This window comes from Mollisia scopiformis, assembly GCF_001500285.1.
Source record: "Mollisia scopiformis unplaced genomic scaffold LY89scaffold_25, whole genome shotgun sequence".
Taxonomy (NCBI): domain Eukaryota; kingdom Fungi; phylum Ascomycota; class Leotiomycetes; order Helotiales; family Mollisiaceae; genus Mollisia; species Mollisia scopiformis.
In genome coordinates, this window is record NW_017263605.1 from 921837 (window position 1) to 942193 (window position 20357).

The 20357-nt window shown below is 48.3% G+C and overlaps 8 protein-coding genes across 8 annotated transcripts; 4 read left to right on the plus strand and 4 right to left on the minus strand.

Moving 5' to 3' along the window:
• Window positions 1–5484: 5484 nt before the first annotated feature.
• Window positions 5485–5745, plus strand: LY89DRAFT_543806 (uncharacterized protein; the record flags this gene model as incomplete). Its single annotated transcript, XM_018208212.2, has 1 exon — window positions 5485–5745. A coding segment is annotated over one exon (261 nt), but the record flags the coding sequence as incomplete, so codon positions are not given.
• Window positions 5746–8903: 3158 nt separating this feature from the next.
• On the minus strand, window positions 8904–9694 carry LY89DRAFT_759939 (uncharacterized protein; the record flags this gene model as incomplete). Its single annotated transcript, XM_018221489.1, has 1 exon — window positions 8904–9694. One exon carries the CDS (start codon window positions 9692–9694, stop codon window positions 9002–9004), a length of 693 nt encoding a protein of 230 aa, XP_018065310.1. The 3' UTR covers window positions 8904–9001.
• A 173-nt stretch (window positions 9695–9867) lies between these two features.
• On the minus strand, window positions 9868–10710 carry LY89DRAFT_723462 (uncharacterized protein). Its single transcript, XM_018218821.1, has 2 exons — window positions 10693–10710; window positions 9868–10628 (listed from the first exon to the last, which is right to left on the minus strand). The coding sequence occupies exon 2, from the start codon at window positions 10595–10597 to the stop codon at window positions 10145–10147; it is 453 nt and encodes a 150-aa protein (XP_018065311.1). The 5' UTR covers window positions 10598–10628; window positions 10693–10710; the 3' UTR covers window positions 9868–10144.
• A 228-nt stretch (window positions 10711–10938) lies between these two features.
• Window positions 10939–11930, minus strand: LY89DRAFT_626565 (uncharacterized protein). Its single transcript, XM_018211113.1, has 2 exons — window positions 11448–11930; window positions 10939–11402 (listed from the first exon to the last, which is right to left on the minus strand). Exons 1-2 carry the CDS (start codon window positions 11820–11822, stop codon window positions 11031–11033), a joined length of 747 nt encoding a protein of 248 aa, XP_018065312.1. The 5' UTR covers window positions 11823–11930; the 3' UTR covers window positions 10939–11030.
• Window positions 11931–13177: 1247 nt separating this feature from the next.
• LY89DRAFT_739931 (uncharacterized protein) lies at window positions 13178–13564 on the plus strand (the record flags this gene model as incomplete). Its single annotated transcript, XM_018220531.1, has 1 exon — window positions 13178–13564. One exon carries the CDS (start codon window positions 13178–13180, stop codon window positions 13562–13564), a length of 387 nt encoding a protein of 128 aa, XP_018065313.1.
• A 167-nt stretch (window positions 13565–13731) lies between these two features.
• Window positions 13732–15071, plus strand: LY89DRAFT_759951 (uncharacterized protein). The gene is made up of 2 exons (XM_018221490.1): window positions 13732–13817; window positions 13892–15071. The coding sequence occupies exon 2, from the start codon at window positions 13972–13974 to the stop codon at window positions 14686–14688; it is 717 nt and encodes a 238-aa protein (XP_018065314.1). The 5' UTR covers window positions 13732–13817; window positions 13892–13971; the 3' UTR covers window positions 14689–15071.
• Window positions 15072–15174: 103 nt separating this feature from the next.
• Window positions 15175–15949, plus strand: LY89DRAFT_253019 (uncharacterized protein). The gene has a single exon (XM_018206215.1). The coding sequence runs from the start codon at window positions 15197–15199 to the stop codon at window positions 15668–15670; it is 474 nt and encodes a 157-aa protein (XP_018065315.1). The 5' UTR covers window positions 15175–15196; the 3' UTR covers window positions 15671–15949.
• Window positions 15950–17444: 1495 nt separating this feature from the next.
• On the minus strand, window positions 17445–20049 carry LY89DRAFT_253029 (uncharacterized protein). Its single transcript, XM_018206216.1, has 2 exons — window positions 18801–20049; window positions 17445–18751 (listed from the first exon to the last, which is right to left on the minus strand). The coding sequence occupies exons 1-2, from the start codon at window positions 19891–19893 to the stop codon at window positions 17523–17525; spliced, it is 2322 nt and encodes a 773-aa protein (XP_018065316.1). The 5' UTR covers window positions 19894–20049; the 3' UTR covers window positions 17445–17522.
• Window positions 20050–20357: the final 308 nt, after the last annotated feature.

Genomic DNA, 20357 nt, shown 5'->3' on the forward strand with positions numbered 1-20357 from the left:
ACGGGATGTGGGAACGAGGACCGAGTTCCCGTTTGTGGTAGAGAGGAGATGGGGTTATTTGGGAAGGGAGGTGGTTTGTGGGAACGTGGCTTGATTTTCTCTTGCAAATGCGGATATTTTGGGTTTGCCGTCTGCAGAATCCTTGTGCTCGCCTGCTTTGGGGAAAAGGGTCCAACCTCGAGAGATCTCAGCAAGACACAACTCACCTCATAGGTAGCCCAAACAAAGATCCCAAATCTGCACAGTAAGAAACGCACTCCCCACCTTCGGTCCTTCTTCCCATTCCCTCGCATGTCCCAAAATGCACAACATCGAGATCTCAACCCCGGCCCACGGGAATGCAGAGAAATTCTGTCAGCCTTCTAGCTGACGATCTATGCATCTGCGAGGTCGGAGGAGGGAAACGTTGCATCTCTTCTCTATCTATGTCTCTTCTGAAAGAATGCGCCGCAGGAGAAAGGAATCAACACTAAGCAACGCACTTCCCAACTCCCGAAATTAAGCTTGATGGTGGTTCGGCAATAACCGAACTATCTAGTTCGTCTCGGCACTTGTACCGACGGAGGAGGCCGGTTCTAAATTCGGTCCCAAGGATAGAAAAGCTTGGGGTTTGGAGGAATTTGGTTGGAATGGATGATGCCGTGACTCGGCGCTGGGGGGGATGGATGATTAGTAAACGCTTTGAGGGAGACGGGTGTTTGGGGGTAGGTGAGATCATGAGAGGAAGAGGAGAGGGACTGGAGGTAATGATTGGCGTGCCCATGTGGTCTCACTGTTCACTCGACAGGCAATCTTTCTCATGGAAGCCGAAAAATCAGTTTTAGAAAGACTGGAGTTTCAATCCAGGTGTGGAAAAAGCACCCTAACAGTTGCTCTTGCGCATGAAAAGAGTTAAAATTCTGCACATCAAGCAATCGAGAACTTTTGAATTTGACTCCGAAATCTCACCATCCTTTGCTCGGCCGATACAAATCCCATCCTCCATAGCCGTAGAACACCAAAGAGCGTACATATTCAGCACTCACCAAATGTTCGGAACTCGGCAAGCGGTCTAGATGAGGCTCAACACCAACCGTCCCTACAATGACGATCACCCGCATAATCCATGTTCCAGACCATCCCATCTCCTAGGCTTAACCTTCAGAGTAGTGAGAACCAAACTGTTGGGCCCTTAAACGGGAACACCCTTAGCTTTGAGCATATCTCTCTGTTTTGTTTATAAATCAAGAGCTGGTGGATTTCCCGTCCGAGATTTGCGACTATTGAGCGGGTGAGATTCTAACATGACGAGCGCTTGCATGTTCTGGAAAGTCTGAGACTCAAGATGCACCATAACCCTCAGGGAAAAGGCTGTTTGAAATGAACCCGATCTGAGGGTTTTCAAACATGGATGCTCGGATCAACAGCTAATTATCGTACGAGGTCTTTCGGTTAGGGGATGAGGCTCCAAAGAGACCATTATGACGAGTCCCTGCAGGAGCCATTGTTCTAGAAGGCTTCGGAAAGATTTTTTTAGGAAGAAATCCATATTGTCGGGTCGTTTCTTCCATGTATATGGGACTAACCTCACGAAGCAACCACTGAGGCTGGCTCCTGTTGTTGGCAATGATGAGGCTCAAACAAGGACCATGATGACGGGGCGACATTCCAGAAACTCTCCGGAGCAACCATTAGAGAAGGAATAGGCGGGAGCGGACAGTGACCTTTTTCCAATCTGAGGGAAGACCTCGCTATTGTCACATTCGGCGTCGAATCACTTCAACAACTGGATGAACTTCCCAGCTCCGCTGTTGGAGATGTGGGATTGTACGAAGCCATCCATTCTCCTACGATCCGGAAAGTCTCCGGAAGCATACGGAAAGACTGGGCCATCGGGACTCTTTTCTGAACTGGCACTTTCTCTGCTGAAACAAATATCAACGCCTGATGATCGGATGAGGCTCAAGGAAAGTCCGGCATGACGATAAGCCGCATATATTTCAGAAAGTCTCCGACTGCTCCTACTCGTGGATGCTTGGAGTGTGATCCAAACTTCTGGAACAGCCTCTTTTCTCGGGATTGAGAAACGTTTTGCTTTAGCTTGAAGGCGAGGAGAGAAGATATCTAGCACTCGGAGGAAAGCCCGGCGGAACACCTAGCGGAAGGCGTGAACCCTATATTGTCCGTCTCGAGGCTCGTGATACGAGGAAGGACGTTTCCTTTTCACGATCAATACTTCGTAGACCAATATGCACTAGTGCTCCATTGCTGTGCCGTGAAACGCAAACATCACCGCATCATCCATAAACAGTGCCGCACATGGAATTTCGGACTCATCGAATGAAATGCCATCCCAAGATTCCCATCTCATCTCATCTCATGACTCCCGTCGCAGATGATCTTCCGGAGGAAAGCTCCTGGGCAGGAATCAATGCAGATGTGCCTGCTTAGTTCCATCGAGATTTCAACGCTTGTTGGGGAGAAGATGAGATCTTGGATCATGATAGGAAGAGAGCAGGAAACTAGACAAGCGCTGAAGGCCAAGCTTTGCCCGTCAATTCGGGAACAACGTATCGTGATCGAAGTGTGGTAGCAAAGAGGGGCCAACAGTAGTAGTTTAAGTTGCTTCGGAGTTTAAAAGCTGGGTTCAGATCGAGATTTGAAGAGGGGAAATGCGAAACGGACGGCGATTGGGGGCTCGTGATCTCGCGATCAGAAGCAGATACATGAACATCGAAACATCGACGCGAAAGGTTAAAAAATTACAGTAATTGATTTGGCATGTGCATGGATAGGAAAAAGAGTCCGAGAGAGACAGAAAGGAAGACTCTAATCCGCTATCCGCTATCCGCTATCCGCACACTTAGTCCCTGATCCGAGGTGGCTTTCGACGATGCATTTTCTCGACCCAGAAAAGCAAAGCGTTCCTGGATCGAAACGAGTTTGTTTGTCTTTCTTCTCGACGTGAGTAATTCTGGTGGCTTGCAGCCTTGGTCTTGATGAGGCGTCCTCCGTTGCGGTTCTTGCGGATGGCTGTTTTTGTGGCTTGCTCCCTTGCGTTCGTCGTACTCGGGATACCCACTGCCGTGCAACGGTGAAGAGAATGTGTATCTACACGAAGAAATATGAGGTTATTTCGAGACTGAGACTGAGACTGACCTGGCTTGAGTTGAGTTGAGTTGAGTTGAGTAAGCAAGTATGGAGAAGCTGCTGTTGAATGGAGAGAACTCGGAATGCACGATATGAAGATCACCGAGTTGGTGACAGTGCGCCGTTCCGCATGCCGAGTAACCTTAAGACCCAAGAATGAAACCCAAGCTCCAAGATCTTTTGACTCATCACCATCACCTCCGCACCAAGTATGTGCCCGAACTCAAATATGAGGAATCTCACTTGGCAACAAGGCATTGGCGGAATTTCATCTGCTGGGTTGCTGACTGTCTTTAATTTTTCTTTTACTTTTTTTCTCTTCTGCGGAGACTTGAGACATGCCGTACTGTACCGCAACCGGCTTCCCTTTTCATCAGCGCCATGGCTGATGACTGTGTGACTGTGCGTCGCAACCTACTGTACGATGAACTGCTGCAGGGCAACGCAAGACATGATCCGCAGTTACGAATGTGCGTACTCGTACCTGTACGAGTATAGTGTTGATTTATTCCTACGATGGATGTGCCAATGGGCTGATGGGAGGGACGATATGGTTGATCGTCCAACCGCCCCCTCATTTTGATCTTCATGAAACATGATAGAATTTCATGATCTGAGTGAGGGGGGTGGAGAACTGATTCGCATCGAACATATCCCCCGCCAAGCCCCATATGTTTGTGAGGCCAACGAGAATCAACTCAGAGATAGAGTTCCCTCGCGCCCGCTCTTCGCGACTTCACACGGTTACGCGTCGACATTTCAAGGCTGCCAAGAAAAGGAATATCCTTGTACAGCTGTTACGCCAATCGAGGGTGCCCTGCTGCATCGGATCTGTGTGGATGTAATTCTTGGGCGCAGCACAAAGGAAAATAATACGTACAGTAAATGCCAATCACTTTGACAAGTCTTGGCGGGTGCCTTTGGTGCCCAGCGAGTCGGAGGCCGTCTGCCCAGAAGTCCAAGTGAAGTAGGTTTTCTTAACAGAAATGCGCGTCTAATAATATTGGGCATCTGTTGGGTGGAGTGTGAGTGGTTGCAGAGACAACATGCCATCCGCTTCATCTACTCGGAGTCAAGTCCGATAAACTCGGGAAAAGGGAGGGCATCTCGTGGCTTGTGCTGGTGAGTGAGTGAGTGAGTGAGTTTGCTAGAGATGCTGTGTGCATGCGTGAACTTACAGTAAAGACTAAGTAAGCTGTTGACTGACTGCGCGGCCTGAGTAATCCTGACTGTAGGCGGAACATCCGAACCATCACAACAGACTACACATAGATATAGACCTGTCACCCCCTTCAAGACCAGTTTCTTGGATGATGTTTCCATATCGAAAGATTCAGATACGCAACGCAACACTTCACTGACGTCCCCCGCATCCACCATTCCGCAGCTCACGTACCACAACATACTGTACTGCACTCTGCCGTCGGCGCCCTGTGGCTTCTCCCTTCTCCTCTCTTACCGTCGGTCAAACTACGCCATCATCACACAATCCGTTCTGCTCCCCCAACTTTCTGTTTCCATTCAGACCCTCCAGACCCTGATATTTACATGCATTGCAGAAATCAGGGCTCAATCCAGAATTCATTCGTACCCTGACCCACGCCTACTACCCTGCGAATCAGGTGCCTCACTCCATCTCACACGCCACGCCTCGACTTTCTCTCGCCTGCGTCCCAGCTGCCTGTCCAGCGTGCCCATTGACAGCTGCTGCTTCACCCCTCGTTTACCTCACTTTGCATAGCCGAGTTGCCCAGAGTGACCGGTTTGAGCAGCGATCCGCGACCCCTCGCTCGCGCTCTCCCAAGTGTCCACCAAGCCAGCCAAGGTCCTCGCCCCATCGTCGCCCCCCCCAGACCAGCCCCAGCCAGGCTAGGTAGAGCCAGCCTAGAACTCCCTGATCGGCCCCACTGGGACAGAGAGATCGGATTTTCAAAGTCTCATCGACGCATACAAATATTACCGCCTGATCTCCCAAGATTCTTCCCTTTTCCTGCTACGTACTGAACATCCCTGAGTCTCCTCTTCGACAGTCCTCTCCTACCCTACCCAACTGTACTCGCGCCTTGGATCGTGAGCAACGCAACTGGGTGCACGCAACTGAAACATTCGCCGGCACATTTTTCAGGAATACCTCACCGGACATCACCGCGTTGCTTCCAAGGAGATTTAATCCTTCAACACCACACCCACCATCACCACCAAAAAGACATTCCTCACCGAAACCACCTCCGAAACATGTCTTCAAGATTCTTCCAACTGCAGACCGAAGCTGCTTATAGTTCACGCTCTGCGTCGCCTTCACCTCACAGACCGCAACCAACGGCCACTCAAGGATACCACAGTCGAGCATCGACCTCCTCCGACTCGTCTTCCTACTCCAGTTCTTCGTCCAGTTCCTCGTCCTACTCTTCCTCTTACACCGAACCAAAACGATACAGCATGGACTCCCAAGTTCAACCCCGAGTCGAGATTCTACGATGCTCACGCTGTGCCAAGTGTGTGGAAACAATTGTCACTTCGCGGGGTGGTGAAGATGCGAGCTCAAGTGGCATGGTGAAGTTTGGACACAACCTCTACTACTGCGACCGATGCGCACGGATGGTCGGATACAAATGAATGAACCATCGACATCAGATGAACGGATTACGATACTGAATGGAAGAAGAGGAGGATCACCACAATACCGAGTCTTCGCAATACACGAGCGGATCATTCCCTTCGACGCAATTTCGAAATACCCTCACCAAAAACGCATCGTCACTCCACCCCAGAATCCCATCCCCAACACACATCACAATCAATATTCACGATACTACACCTCACACCTCCTCGGTCGCACACCTTCCAGCCTAATTTCCATATCGGCACCACACCTCCGCAATCTGCAGTTCTCGCCTACCCCTCCTGCAGAAAGCCACAGCGTTTGACGTCCACTCACAAGCCGCCACACCACCCACTTCTGCCCTCGAATTGGTGGAAGTCCCAGGTCGAGAACCATCCTGGGAAGCAGACGTTGGAATCTGGAACATGATGTCATTGTGCCTATTCAGGTCTTCGGTGAATTGGGTATCGAAGAACCTGCGGCATTTTGATGCCTTGATTGCTGCATACATGCAATGCAAGAGAATGGACATGCAGATACGTTCAACATCCGACACGACATCTATTCTGGTCGGTGTAACAAGAGATGAGACAGTCTTGCGTTACGTTTATTGTGGAGGCGGAGTATTGATACGAGTTCAAACTGGAACGGATGGACCTTCCCTATTGTTCTTTCTCATGACGATCATGGAGACATTTTTCTATTTTCAGTTCTGATGTATAACGATTTGCAGCGACCAGCGAGCGAGCGAGCATTTGCTTTTGGGGAGATTTTTTTTGGAGGAGCGCATACGTTTCCTTGCTGCTGCAGCAAACTCCAAATGAGTCGAGATGTATGATATGGTGGCTTTAGATGAGAAGGGGGAGGAGTCAGCTGGTCTGTACCGAATGTCTAATGAATCGAGCGAGAATTATCACCCAACTCAACTTCTTGATTACGAATGTGAAATGTATCCGGTCTCAACATGACTCCTGCCCAATAAGCCAATGACCTGCTAACCTACTTCTTTGTTTCTTACCCCAATCTATCCCTCCCCAAAATACGCCCTAACAATTCCAGCAAACACAAAAATCATGGATGGATGTGGATGTGGTCACGGTGCTGCAGGCTGAATTGTTTGTTCGTCTGATTTAATTGATCACATTTCTTTTGATGATAGACGCTCGCTGCTGTGTCACGGTGGCTGATCTTATCTGATTGATTTTCTTCTTCGGAGACGCAGTGTCACGATCGTGGTGTAACCAACCTCCCTTCTTATTTGATCTTTTCTTTTGCTTTCTCTCATTCATTCCATTCTTCATTTTCATTCCCATCTCTCATGCAAGTCCCTCGACGCCAAAGTTCTAGACCTGACGATCACCTCGGCTGGCCCCGAGGCTTTTTCCTCACTACAGTGCTGACTGCAAATCTGCATATCCTTTCCATTTTCATTTCCGCCTCTCTCTCTCTATCGACTCCCTGTGTCGTGTGGAAACCCTCCACCTCCAACTCCACATCTATCTGTCCTTATCCTCTCCTCGAGTCCCAGCAACGAAACAGCCGGGCGGGCTAAGCACCTCGGACATCGAAGACCCTGAGCGCTAAGGTCTAGACTCGCACCCTTGGATAGCTGGACGTCAACCTGCAGCTTAGCGTCCAAGTTCTTACCGTTGCCTTGCGGACCCTTGGGGCTAAAGGGACGTGTCTGCAGACCTTGTTCATGCGTAAAGGGTTGACGGTTGACGGGAATGGCTGGCTTCGGTGGCTTGAGAGGGATGGAAAGCTTTACTCACCGCACTTATGAGGTATGTAGGGTCTAGGGTCTTGGGGTCTAGACTTTCGGGGACTTTGGAGGGAAGTGGAGGAAGATATCATCGTGCTTTTGATGGTTTGAGTTGGCATTTAGTTTGGATGCATGGCTGCTGTGTTGTGTTTATCCTGCGTTTGTTGTGACGCGAGGTTCTGTTCCAGTGGTCATTCTTCCGAGTGATGGAAGGTTGAAACGTTGCAGACTGCAGGGACGTGTTGTTCACTCCGCTTGTATTGAGAATTTGAAGATATATTTCTGGCAGAGTTTATTGTTCTCCCACTTTATAATGCTATTATCGTGTTTTAACGCTCGGAAATCCCGAGCAAAATGTAACAGAACGTTCTCCTGCCATCGCAGGACAGTAGATTCCTCAATTTCTAGTCTCAAGTACTCGTCACGTGAATACATTCTAGTTGCAATCACGTCTTCTTTTTGGAAATATTCAAGTCATGTTTGTTGCTACTTGTACCCTCAGCTACATAAATTTGGCGCAAGCAGGAACAAAACTAACTTACACGAGCGAATATTAGCTATATACAATATCATTCCTCAAAATACGACCCTCCAATCAGGGCTTCGCCTGAAACCTAGTCTGCGAGGTGAGTCTCGCAAATATCCTTCACGAAGGATATTTGCTTTCACGTTGGCCTCCAATCTTTGGGGTGAAAGCAAAATTTGCTTTCGCTTTTTCAGCTTGCGCATGCAAGCCAGTGGGCTTTCAGCCAATGGGATCTGCTGTTTTCCCTCGTCCATCAACGTAAGATCTTACATTTCCAGAATTTCGACACCCGATTAGCCAATGAGCTCACGTCAAATCCTCGACCATAACAAGCCCGGCGTATTTGGCCTCCAAATTACCCTAAATGGACGTGCGATGCCGGTACCGGTACCGTAGCCTTGCACAATCTCTCAAGTCTTGTCTTTTCAGGAGTTTATTTTCTCGTTCCAAGTTTGGAGGCCGTGTGTGGGTATTGCTGTTTGTTCGTGCCGGGATTAATTTCTCATAACCACCTTCAACAACTGAACCCGAGTGGGAATTGGTTGGCTCGGCTCCTGAAGAGTCTGACTGACTGCTCAGGCTTCCATTTTCCAGTGCCTCAAGAACTCCTGATCAAACCTCCTCGCCAATTCATCAACAGACCTGTCCTGTAGAGATGGCTTGGACAATGCACAGGCTCGTGTATGAACCAAGAAATGGAAAAGTACTCGACTAAGAAGCGCTGGACTGGGGCTCGTCTGAGAGGTGTGCTTAGCACTTAAGTTGAAATATCTCGCAGAACATTCACGATTGTATGGAGTCAAATAATCGCTTTTGAGAGAGTGTGTTCATTATCTGTTGCTTGTTTGATATGAATCGTCATTGCAAATCCGTTCAAGGCAGCACTCACCCAATTGCTAATAGCCCTATACTCCAACCGCACCGTATGTCCATCCAATTCGTGGCGCCTGCAAATGAAAACCTCTGTACACCCTCAAATCATCTAGCCTGTGACTGGACGACGTCTTAAGGGTAAGTGATAGCGCTTTTCCAACTCTTCTGCGAACTTTCCCATAGATAATTCCACAGTCTCAAAAGCCCAGCGACGGAAACTGAAGACCAGACCAGGAAAGAAACCTTGGATAAGGATTGGCAAAGGGGTGTATTTGCCGAATTCGTCAGGTCCGAAGAACTCATCTAGAGGGACACCATTTTTCCAAGTTTCCCGATACACTGGATAGAGCGTATTGCATGTAAGCCCAAGACACACAGATGAGACACGATCGAGGTGTTGGAAGATCAAGAAGTGGATTTCGGTAGGCAAGGTAATAAGGGTTGTGGCGTTGACGGCGTTTGAGTATTCAATGACCTTGGGTTCGACTTGTTGATCGTCAACTTGGGTTTGCGCCTTCGTCTTGGTGATCTTGTTGAGATTGATTGTGGCCGAGGAATTGGTTTTCGAAGCAGAACCCATGGCGAACATTGCTTTGCTTCGGGATTGTGTTCTAAGGTAGTCGTCTATCGGGAGATTTTGTAGTTTGAGAATGTCATGATCGAAGACTGTGGAGATACAAACCACGCAAACAGCGTATGGAGACGCTATAGCGGCTTCCTTCAAGGCGCTACCGTCCAACTTAAACTTCTCAAAGGTGAATCCCTTGTGCGTTCCCATTTCTGTCTTTACACTCAAATCCATAGTAACCTTTCCAGGATCAGACATTCGTACAATATTCTCGGCTACGTTTAATATGGATCGGTAAGGAAACTGCTCAGGCTGTTAACATGAATTGAACTTGAAATCACAGTCGTGCCGTGTCTAGCAAGGAAGTAGTAGAGATAGTATTTGCATTGACTAAGTAGAAGCTTGAGGTAAAAGATTGCTTGATCTGTCACTCCACCTTCCTTCCCCATCTCACTCACAATATGTTCCACCAAGAAGTGGAAAATCAAGAGCTTCACTGATATTGTGGCCTATTCCAAAATAGCGAAAGAACAAGCCGCAATTGCCAGACTCAAGATTCGCTCCTAATCGCAGTAGGATCACCCAATTCGTGGCATCCGCAATTGCAATAACCTCTATAATGTCGAAGGTATCAACTCATTCGATCTTAGTCCGAGCACCCCAGCCGTAGGAAGGGAGCTCCCACTAGCTCCTCTCCATTTGCATGAACCGTAGCGTCTTATTTCGTGAGCCCTTATGACCCCTATGCCCCCAAACCGAAAGATAGACATGGCCAGGAAGGAAATCCCTTAAAAGAGCTCCCAAACAGAATTCCCATCCTTCCCTGTATTGGCCATCCGGGTAACACTTGTTGATGCCTATGATGTATGCACTCAGACCAACTGTTCCATGGATAGCTCGGTGGATCGGATAGAAATTCTTGCACGTAACTCCAAGGCAAGTGGATGACACTGGATCAAGGTGATCGAAGATCATTAAGAGGATCTCGGGAGGCAAGGAAATGATTGCTGCGGTGTGGGCAGCGTTCGTGAAGATTTCAGTTTCAATTGCAGTTCGCGCCTCTGAATTGGTAATATCGTCGATGATGTCGCCTGAGTCGTCGCTCTGTGAAGAGGGAGCCATCCCGAACAGTGACATGGCTCGGGGCTATGATCTTGTGTTCAAGAGTCTGTGACGGCAATATTGTCAGTCGAGTTGCGCACACAAGCAAGTCAAGGCGGCTGGGATCTTACAGGGAAAGAAGTTTTCCAGGTGCACAAGGAGCCGAGCCGAATATTGTGAAGGTGGTATTCTGAAGAGATTGCGCAAGCCTCCAATGGATGTTGTCTGGCTCGAACACAGCAGTTGCGTGCGCTGGCGTTGCAGAACACTTTGAAAAAGTGAAATCCCAAGCCTTAAAATGAATAGTTCCGGGTCATGATCAACGCCTCAGATTCACTTGGAAGCGTCAGCTCAAGCCGATGTGATCAATTTTTTGTAGACGAATATCTTTGTGCTGAGCTTTATTCTTAGCTATAATATTAGCTATACACACAAGCCCTATACTCCACTCAACCTTCGAAACTTTTCATCAAACCTCCTCGCCCAACATAAACTTCACTCCTGCCCTCACAATCGTTTCGGCAATCCTCATCTCCTCTTCATCTCTCGGCGCATACACCATAGTATAAGTAACCGGAAGAATCGATCCACTCAATCCAAATCTCTCTCCCCATCCTCTCTCAATAATCAACTTCGCATCGCTCGGAGCTAGGGAAACGTGCATGCTCCCATCACTTTCATGCAAATGGGCGATCTCATTCCTGGTTCCGCCTGCCCCAAGATGCTTTATGATCGACGGGTGAATAAACAGTGCTGGACCAGTGCGTTCCAGGACCGAGATTGAGACTTGAAGTTGTGATGGCTGGGAACTAGCCAGGGAGGTGATTAGGGTTTGGAAATACTATAAGTGTAAATACTTGGTCATGAAGGTGGAAAGGGAACAAACCTCTCTAAAATCCTCGGTTGCCTTTTGATTCAATTGACGCTGAGGTAAAATCCATCCACAGACTTCAGGTCTCTCTCCCTTTCTTCTCGGTATGTCATCCTCGCTCAAATGAGCTTTCTCTCCTGCAGGGCCGCTTTTCTCCAAGATCCGAGGATTTGATATGAATGAGGTATCGAAACGAGCTGCCTTTAATGGTCGAAGAAGGGTGGCGATTAGGTAGCCGAAAGGGTTGTGAGGGAGACCGCCTCGGCCGACTGACAGCCAGGCACGGTAGTCTGTGTATGCGAGGTAGAGGATGGGCAGGGAGATGGTAGTTAGGAGGGCGTTGCGGGGGTTGATGAGGTGTTGAATGTTAGGGGGGAGAGTGGATGTCATCTTGCGGGGAGACGAGAAGCACGTTTACGTGGTGACAACAATGATGTGAACTACCGATGAATGTCTCACTTCTCAGGATGTATTGAGATGGATGAAGGTATCGTGGAGATGCCGTTTGAATTTCAGGTGATAAGGCCACACCTCTTGCATTGCGAACCGAGCCGCTCAGTCCGAGCGGGGTTTATGCTTACTTCACTGGTGTGACACAAGACATAGGCAACTTCGTAGTCTTCCACGAAATGAACTTTTCGGTTCCCATTGGATCTCGTGGAATTCTTCCCTGGAGCACAATTACCTAGGTAAGGAGGATCTCTCCGGCTTGTGGCTGTCGCCCTCGCTTAGACCCTTATCTGCTTGGAGCCGAGCTTGAGGAGTCGTGGAGCGTTGGGACAATTAACTCTTGCATCAACATAACGTAACCTTACCCGCATCTTTACTTTCAGAGCGCCATTCTCACTTCATTTGATTTCTCAACTGACTCTCGCGCTCTTCTGTCCAGTATCACAACCCTCCTAGTGCTCCTTGCGTTCACTAATTGCCCCCTTCTATCCAAAGAACTTGTCCATCTCCTCTTGAAGAACATCAACTTTGAACTACGAGACGCTCTTGTTTAATGACAGGAATCTAACCCTTGATGCATTTTTCCCACAGTTGTTCCAGACTGGCTACACCTGATCCTCTGGTTCAGGAGGTGGCCTCGAAGTGTTCCATTATTTCACCTCCATTATCAGAGTTGCTGTGCCTTAAGTAGATGAGAGCTATGTAGTTTGCGATGCCACACATTCGAAGACTCGCAGATGTGGAGGAAGGATCGCGTGTACGGTACTCGATAGTATGGTTGGCTGCTTGGCTTTCGGACTCCAATAGGGTGGAGATCTGGGAGAAGTGTTAGTACACGCCCAGTCCGCGGAGATTGATGGACACACTCATGGATTCACCTTGTTCAAGTTATTTCCCACTCGTAGAATCGAAACTACATGCTCTTTAGTCCGAACAACGGTTGGGGGAGGGAGATCAGTACACACGGGCGCGACAATAGTCCCTGTCAACACTCTGCAAAGGATGAACCGTATGGTGATTCGGAATCCACGAAGTGATTGTTCGTTCTCTGATTACAGCATATCGTCTTGTCTCCGCGGGGCGGAGAGGCGTCTTGTGATAATGCAAGCGACATTGTTAGAAACGGTGTTGGACTTTACGCGGAAGAGGTTGTTCGTAAGTGGGACGGCGCGAGGCTGTTATGAGGCTGAAAAGTTAGCTCAGATTAGCTAGTGTGGAGTTAGGGGTTCTGTTAAGCCACGACATCTCAACTCGCGAGCATCATCAACGCCAGCTTCACAAAGTACCAGCTCATTATGGGTGTTCCATTCTCACAAGAAGTCAAGACAGCCGTCGACCTCGCCAGTGATCTCGCAACCGACCTGAGATCCCATGCCACAGTCGTACTTTATGCCGTCGTGATTGTTTCTGTGATTCACACAGTCCTCCTCAGTCTATTCCTTCTGGCTGTCATTGGGCTTATCGTCAGCGTGAATCCGGATCTTGCTGAAGAGAGGAAGGCGTTTGTAACGCCTGCGGTGAGGTGGATTTTGTTTCCATTGCGAGGGTGGAAAGCTGTGTTTGCTGGGACGGCCGGGAGGGAGCGGCCCCGTGGTCAGGAATTTGAGAATGAGAGCAGGAGCTCGAATGAGAGTGCGAGAGGTCAGAGGCGGAGAAAAATGTTTTCTGGCGGTGGAGAATAAGAGGTGGCCGATCACCTCTCGCATGAGATTCGTCTTCGCCTTCTGGGGAAGAGCTTCTGGAAAAGTTTTCTCTCCTCGACATACCCTTTCGCGTTGTTGAAGCCACTTAACTCATTACTCGCCTTCACTGTCTCCTTGGAGCGTGGATTGATTAAGAGTATTCGGGAAGGTCGCCGCGTACCATCTGAATTATCGAAGGCATCGCATCATTTCAAAACACAATCATTCACCAGGACTCAACATTCAAAAGCCAGTGAGTCATCCCCCGAAGATCACCGTGACACGGTTATCCGTTGGAGACCAAATATCTGACTATAGTCTCTAAAGCTTCACACTTAATTTTCAACAAAAATTTCCATCAGAATTTACCTCTTTTACCATAATACGTCACCTTTAAAGTCGGCATCATGCGTACAAAGCAAACAAAAACAACATCTAAGCGTACCGAACCATCGAAATCCAAGAAGCCATTCAAGTCAACGGTGAAACCCACCCAGGAAGTTGCACCATCAGATCAAAAAGCTCACCTCTGGGAGATCAAAAGCCCTTGTGCCGAGCCTACAGGGCAGTGGCCTAAAGGCGTGTCCTCATGCAACGATGGGTCATGGCGGAAGACGATTACATGGCTCTTGACCAAGGTCAAGGATTTCATTTCAAAGCGCAAAGGAGGCTGCGTGTTAGATATCCCCCCTGGGAACTGTGTTAAGTTCGGCGCCCAAGTGCATCTCTCGGAAGCGTTCGCACTGCGGCTAGTCGCGGAGAAGACAACAATCCCTGTTCCCCGGGTTCTCAGTGCGTTCATAAAAGATGGATCCACTTACATCGTCATGGAAAAGATCAATGGTATTACTTTGGAGGATGCTTGGGGGAAGATGCCAGATGCTGAGCGTCGCCTTGTTATGGCCGAGTTGAAGGATTATTTTGAACAGCTTCGCAAGATCCCACACCCAAGGCCCGGCACTATATGTACAGCCGCTGCAGATGATCATGCGCTGTATGATCTTCGAATTTTCCATGGCGATCGGGGGTTTGGGCCTTTCAGAGCGAGGAGGACTTCAATCTATTCCTTCGGAACGGTAATCAGAGCGGGCAACCAGCTAGAACGAACGACCTGGAGACTCTGATCCAAATGCAAAGCAAGACCCAACACAAAATGTGTTTCACTCACGGTGATGTCACTCCTAGTAATATCATGGTGAAGAGGTCTTGGTTGGGAAAGTACCACGTGGTTGCCCTGCTCGACTTCGAGAGGTCTGGTTTCTTTCCAGAATACTGGGAGTATGTTTCAGCCAAAGTTCCCGAGACCGATTTGAAGTCGAAACAATGGAACGATGAGGTTGAAAACTTCTTGGAGCCATATCCAGCAGAATTGGAGATGGATCGAATCCGTTTGAAGTACTTCGGCCCTTATGGCTGTTGGCTCTGACACTTGAATCGAGCTCGCTTGTCACATACTTGTACAATCAAAGCGCAGATCTTTAAAATATCACGAATAGAAATAAGAAGAACACTTGTGACTTATTTTTGACAGTATCTCGAGCAGTTTCATGTCTATTCTCGAGGGATGAGCTGTATCAGTTCTCACTGCATTTTTTTTTTTTTTGAAATCCATCGATAATTGGTTCAACATCTATGTCTCGCATATACATTCCTACTCGACCAAGTGGCTCATTTTCATCATGCTCATACGGAAAAGCCAAATATACTAACGTTCCCCTCGATACTGGCCCCATTGACGTTCTTATTGACGACTTGTGTTCCGTTAATACTCACGTCAAAGATCGAACGCCGGCCTGTCGTACTAGTATTATCGTCGAGGCCGCATTTAAAAGGATCGAACATAGGGACCGCGTCCATAGATGGGACCACGGCAATATCTCCATTAAGGACCTTTTCACGAGTGAACTCTCCAGCCTTCTTGAACAGCTTCTCCAGGTTTTCCAAGCAGATCATAGACTTGTTGAAAATCTTGTCTTTCTCTTGAGCATTGTAAAGGTGCATGAAAATGTTTCGCATCCAGAGTGTTGCATCTTCGTCCCTTCGACTCGATGTCACCTTCGCAATCTCGTTCTCAAACCTCTCGTTATCATAGAAGCTTTCAAATGAGGGCTTTTTATACCTTTTGCACCTTTGATTGTGAGTAATTCTCTGGTAGATTTCATGCTGTCGCTGAATGATCTAGTTAGAAGTGAGAATCAGAAGCGCCTATGTTGTGCCATTTCGAGTCAGTAGTGAGCAAAACAGCTGATAATTTTGAATCAGTGCTCTTTTCACTCGTCATGGCACAACAAGAACACTCACTGCTTCTTAGAACATTGTCGAATCACTTGTTGTATGCGCCCAGGCCGCATCAGCTATAAAATACCCTTCTCACATCCCTCAACCTTTTTCTGCTTTCCAACCAAACATATCAAAAGCTATCACATCTCAACACAACTCTCGACAGCCAGCGCACCATACTTCATCTCACAAAACCATACTATCCCAAAGAATACACGACATCTCAAGCAATGGCGACCGACCACGCAGAGATCGTTCAAGGCTCTAATAATCTCTTCATCGCTGCCGCAGAGACACCGCTGAAAGAGCAGAAAATCATCTGGGTTCTCATGACGGGAGACAACGAAACCTGGGTCGACAACCTCGCCACCGATAAGATTGAAGAATGTCAAATTTGACGCTCACCCGAGTGGCCTATATCAAAGACATGGAGAAATTCGAAGAGGCTGCCATTAAAGTCGGCATGCCACCCAAGCAGGAAATAGGAGGGATCTACGACCCTGACGATGTCATGCCACACCCTTTGAGGGAGCATGGTCTGCTATACATAGCTAAGTTCTTCCGAGCTTTGAGTTGGGAAAATCGATTTGGGGAGATCTTTACCAAAGGCAATTTGACCGATGCCGACGGAATACTAGAGCGCTCAGTTGAATATACCCAGAGGATGATTGGTGAGGGCAAGCTTATTCGTGAAAGTGCTTTTGGGACTACGGCGATCCCAACCTTGGACTTGCTCGCTGGCAATCAGATGGACAAGAGCATCTCGTCCAAAAGTGATGCATAGAGAGAGGGACAGACAGGTATCACAATCATCATATCTTGCATGCGTTGATGTTAACGAAGGGAAGTCTTGAAGAATAGAGGAAAGGGTTGATAATTGCATGTTTGATACATGCCATCGCTGGTCGATGTTAGCTAGTCGAACTGAAACGTTGCTTTACTCCATGTGTAACTGATAGCAAACCTGGGAGAAAGCCGTACTCGAAATAGTGAAAATATCAGATGACCCACAACCTAAACTAAGTTGGGTTACGCCATGTGCCAACATTTCTCTTTTCTCCAAATCATATATACCAGAGCAGACATAATCCAAGGAGTTGTTACTCGGCCATGAGCATCGCTGTAGCCAGTTGTTTCGTCCTCTTCGTCAACGAACAACAGAACGAGCGATAGAACGAACTAACAGCCGCGATCAATCTTTTCAGACCAGATGTCTAAACCACTCTATTGGCTAGGAAATGGCTCGCTGGAGTCTGTTGGCAAAGGAAGCAGGTTTGAACGCAAATCACACAGCATATCTCCATACTGCAAGAACGATTCATTCATTGTTGAATCTTTCTCTACGCAAACCAACGCATAGAATTCAGATTAACGCCACCTATCAAAACACCACACCTTTCATGACACAACACCCATATACCAGCCATATTCGATCCTGCCCATCGACCAATGGAGCTGATCAAACAAGCATGCACGCCAGTACGCATCGAAATCGTGAAGATAACCTCTCGTCAGTACCGTGAGAGAGAAACCAAACACCACCCCGCCGATGATACAGGAACAAAGAGATTCCCTATGCTAGTCGAAAGCTTTCCTTCCCTTCCAGCATTATTTGTGCATTTCAAAGCAGAGCCCATCAATGACCACGAACTCCAGTACTACTCCTTTTCAAAGCGACCTAGTTTCTCCTTCGATCACCATTCCGACTCGAAGGACCAAAATCGGGCTCGGTAATTGCTTTCTTTGTCTTGGTGCCTTTCATTGAGAACTCTGCCATCAGTGCTATGTGGTCACTGGGGAAATGGTAGTTGGGAAATCCAGGGACCGTCGCCATGTAGTCCTCATCTACTTTACCCAACAGAGCAACGTTCTCTAACGCATTGGTCGAATACCAGATATGATCGATCACACCTCGGAATCCTGGAGTGTAGTTGGTGTAGGGTACGGCTTCGGGCGTCTTGTCCAGATTCGTGTATGCGGATCGCAATGAAAAGGGGTGCTCAATTCCATCCTTCGTAAAGTTTCCATATGCGCGGTCTTTGAATTCAGGGATATCAGGCTTGACGGTACCCTTGGCAAACAATTCCGATACCGTCGAGTCTATCTCGGAGTTTTGATCGGCACAAATGACCAGTGGCAAGAAGGTTTTGTTTAGATACTCCTTGGAAGGCCCAGGCACAACTTCTGTTTCGACTTCCGAGTTGTCCTCATCTGCCAGTACAATCCTTCTCTTGTCCTTGTCCTTCTGAGGTGGATGATTGATCCATTTATCCGCTAATCTGCTGACCTCGCCGAGAAGCATTGCAGCCTGGATCAGCTTTACATCACTGTATGCAGGATCCCAGAAGAAGTGAGTATTGGCAAGAATCAAACGAGACCCAGTGACGATGTTCTCAAAGAAAGTCACCACACCAATATGATCCCTGGGCATGACGCGGTTGAAAATATCGGCCTGTTTGCTCATGTCTGGACGATTGATGGCGAGGTTGGCAAAGTCTACCAAAGTCTTGTCGAGGCAGATGTACTTCCTGTATTTATAGAAAGTCGCACATCCATCAACGTTCTGCCGTTCCGTTGGACCCATGGTCCGAGATCGAGTTCGTGCCCAGAAAATGCCTTTGTACCCATTATGTGCAAGCTCCACGCAGAAATATTCCTTGAAGGTATTGTCGTCGACTTCTTGGAGGCAGATAAAATCGGCATTCTGAAGTCGGATATCTTCCAGCACAGTTGCTCTCCGATGTTCCCATGCCAGTGCGGCTGTCGGTGAATGACCGTATAACCGTGTCGTACATGCTGGGGCGGAGAGGATATTGTACGAGAAGACCTTGAACTTGTCTTGATTCGGAGATGCCTTTTCGTCGTCTAGGAGACTGATGATATCACGAGGTGGGGGAGGATCGGGGACTATTCGATGTCAATACCGCTTAGTTCTTCCTCGCCGAAGGAAACTTACTTGGAGCAGTTTCTCGAAGCTCAGTGATGAAAGCCTTTGTTCCTTCATTCATGACCATTTGCTTGATCTTGTGGTTCAGAGGGTTTCCTTCGATGCCAAGTACTTCCAAATTGAACAAGGAGCCCATTTGATAAGGAAATTCCTGGATCTGGTTGTGGAATACAAGAACTTGCTTCAAATATACGCACATACCCAGCTCCGTCGGCAGTTCCGTCAACTCGTTATGCGATGCGTCAAAGTGCGTCAAATATCTTAGCTGTGCAATTCCAGAAGGTATACAGGTGAGCTTGTTCGAAGCCACGTATAGTTCCTTCAGAAATGTGTACTTGAAGACTGGGGTCGTTAGTACCCTTAAACCTTGACCACTGACGTCCAAGTTATGCCAATCTTGTCGCTTGGAGGGATTGTTATCTGCCATTCGACCGAGATTGTTCTCTCCATCCTCTTGGTTCTCAGCGGTCTCGGTCGAGCTCGGGACATGCGCTATGCCCTTGTTCTCACCAGCCTTCAGTCTTGCAAAGTGGTTCGGAGCTCCTTCCATCATGCGGGTGTGGGCATTCTCCGACTCTTTGTGCAGCTCTAATTGTAACCCCCAATGCTCATTGATCGCCTGGGCCTGCCCTCCCCTTGTAACCGCACTTTGCCCATTCTGCAGGGCCGCTGGTGTGAACGTTGGTGTTGAGTTTGACAGGACGGTCGAAGAGAATGTCGCATGGTGGCTGAGCACAGCACCATTGGTCGTGTGGGAAGATTGGTCTTGCTGCATGCTCGGATGATGTTGTCCATGCTGTTGATTTGGATTTTGGTGTTGTTGGTAGTTATACATCATCTGCATTTGTCCACGCCCATTAGCTCCGTTGACACGGCCATGCTGCCCTTGCTGGTGACTGAACATTCCGTATAGACCCTGAGCGGGAGAATTAGGGTCCGGGGATCGAGAAGGGGAAGGAGTATCGACGCTGAAAGCAGATCGGATGTTATTGGGTGGAGTGCCGTTTCGAGGTATCTGGTGCCGGGGATGATGAGCTTGTGTGTGTTGTGGAAAATAGTAATTGCCAGCGCCTTGCTGTGGGAATCTGTAACCATCGGCCATCTAAAGCCACCGCGGACAGATTGAGCGGCAGAATGGGCTCCAGTTCTCGAGCGCAGTCGGTACTGAGATGTGTGGTTTAGGTAGGGGGATTCGAGAGCGGAGAGCGACTCTTTCTTCGTTGGCACATAGGTCTGCGGAAGGTCTGCTAGGGAATCCAAGATACGGCGCGTCTGCCAATGGTCCTGGCGCGTTCAACTGTGGATTCGGACGCAGTGGTGTTGATGCGGGCAGAACGAGTCGTTGTTCGCAGATGGCGGATCTTTATTATTTCTGGAAGATGAATACTTGAGAATATCACTATTTTTAGAAGTGAATGTCCAACTATCGAGGTACATTCAACTGGATATACACACTGGTAAGCAAGATGCTGTATCAATCGATTGACGATCAGAAAGAGTACGGAACCGGCGACCAACGTACCTTGAAGGAGTACAAGCGGATGAGTACGAGTACGCCGAGTAATC

Excerpts from the sequence above, each read along its gene's own strand:
- LY89DRAFT_723462 (XM_018218821.1), bottom strand. The coding sequence starts at position 10,597 with ATGTCACTGTTCGGGATGGCTCCCTCTTCACAGAGCGACGACTCAGGC.
- LY89DRAFT_626565 (XM_018211113.1), bottom strand. The coding sequence starts at position 11,822 with ATGACATCCACTCTCCCCCCTAACATTCAACACCTCATCAACCCCCGC. Across the intron at positions 11,403-11,447 it reads CAACCGAGGATTTTAGAGAG|TATTTCCAAACCCTAATCAC; the intron begins GTTTGTTCCCTT and ends TTACACTTATAG.
- LY89DRAFT_759951 (XM_018221490.1), top strand. The coding sequence starts at position 13,972 with ATGCGTACAAAGCAAACAAAAACAACATCTAAGCGTACCGAACCATCG.
- LY89DRAFT_253019 (XM_018206215.1), top strand. The coding sequence starts at position 15,197 with ATGTCTCGCATATACATTCCTACTCGACCAAGTGGCTCATTTTCATCA.
- LY89DRAFT_253029 (XM_018206216.1), bottom strand. The coding sequence starts at position 19,893 with ATGGCCGATGGTTACAGATTCCCACAGCAAGGCGCTGGCAATTACTAT. Across the intron at positions 18,752-18,800 it reads GCTTCGAGAAACTGCTCCAA|TCCCCGATCCTCCCCCACCT; the intron begins GTAAGTTTCCTT and ends GACATCGAATAG.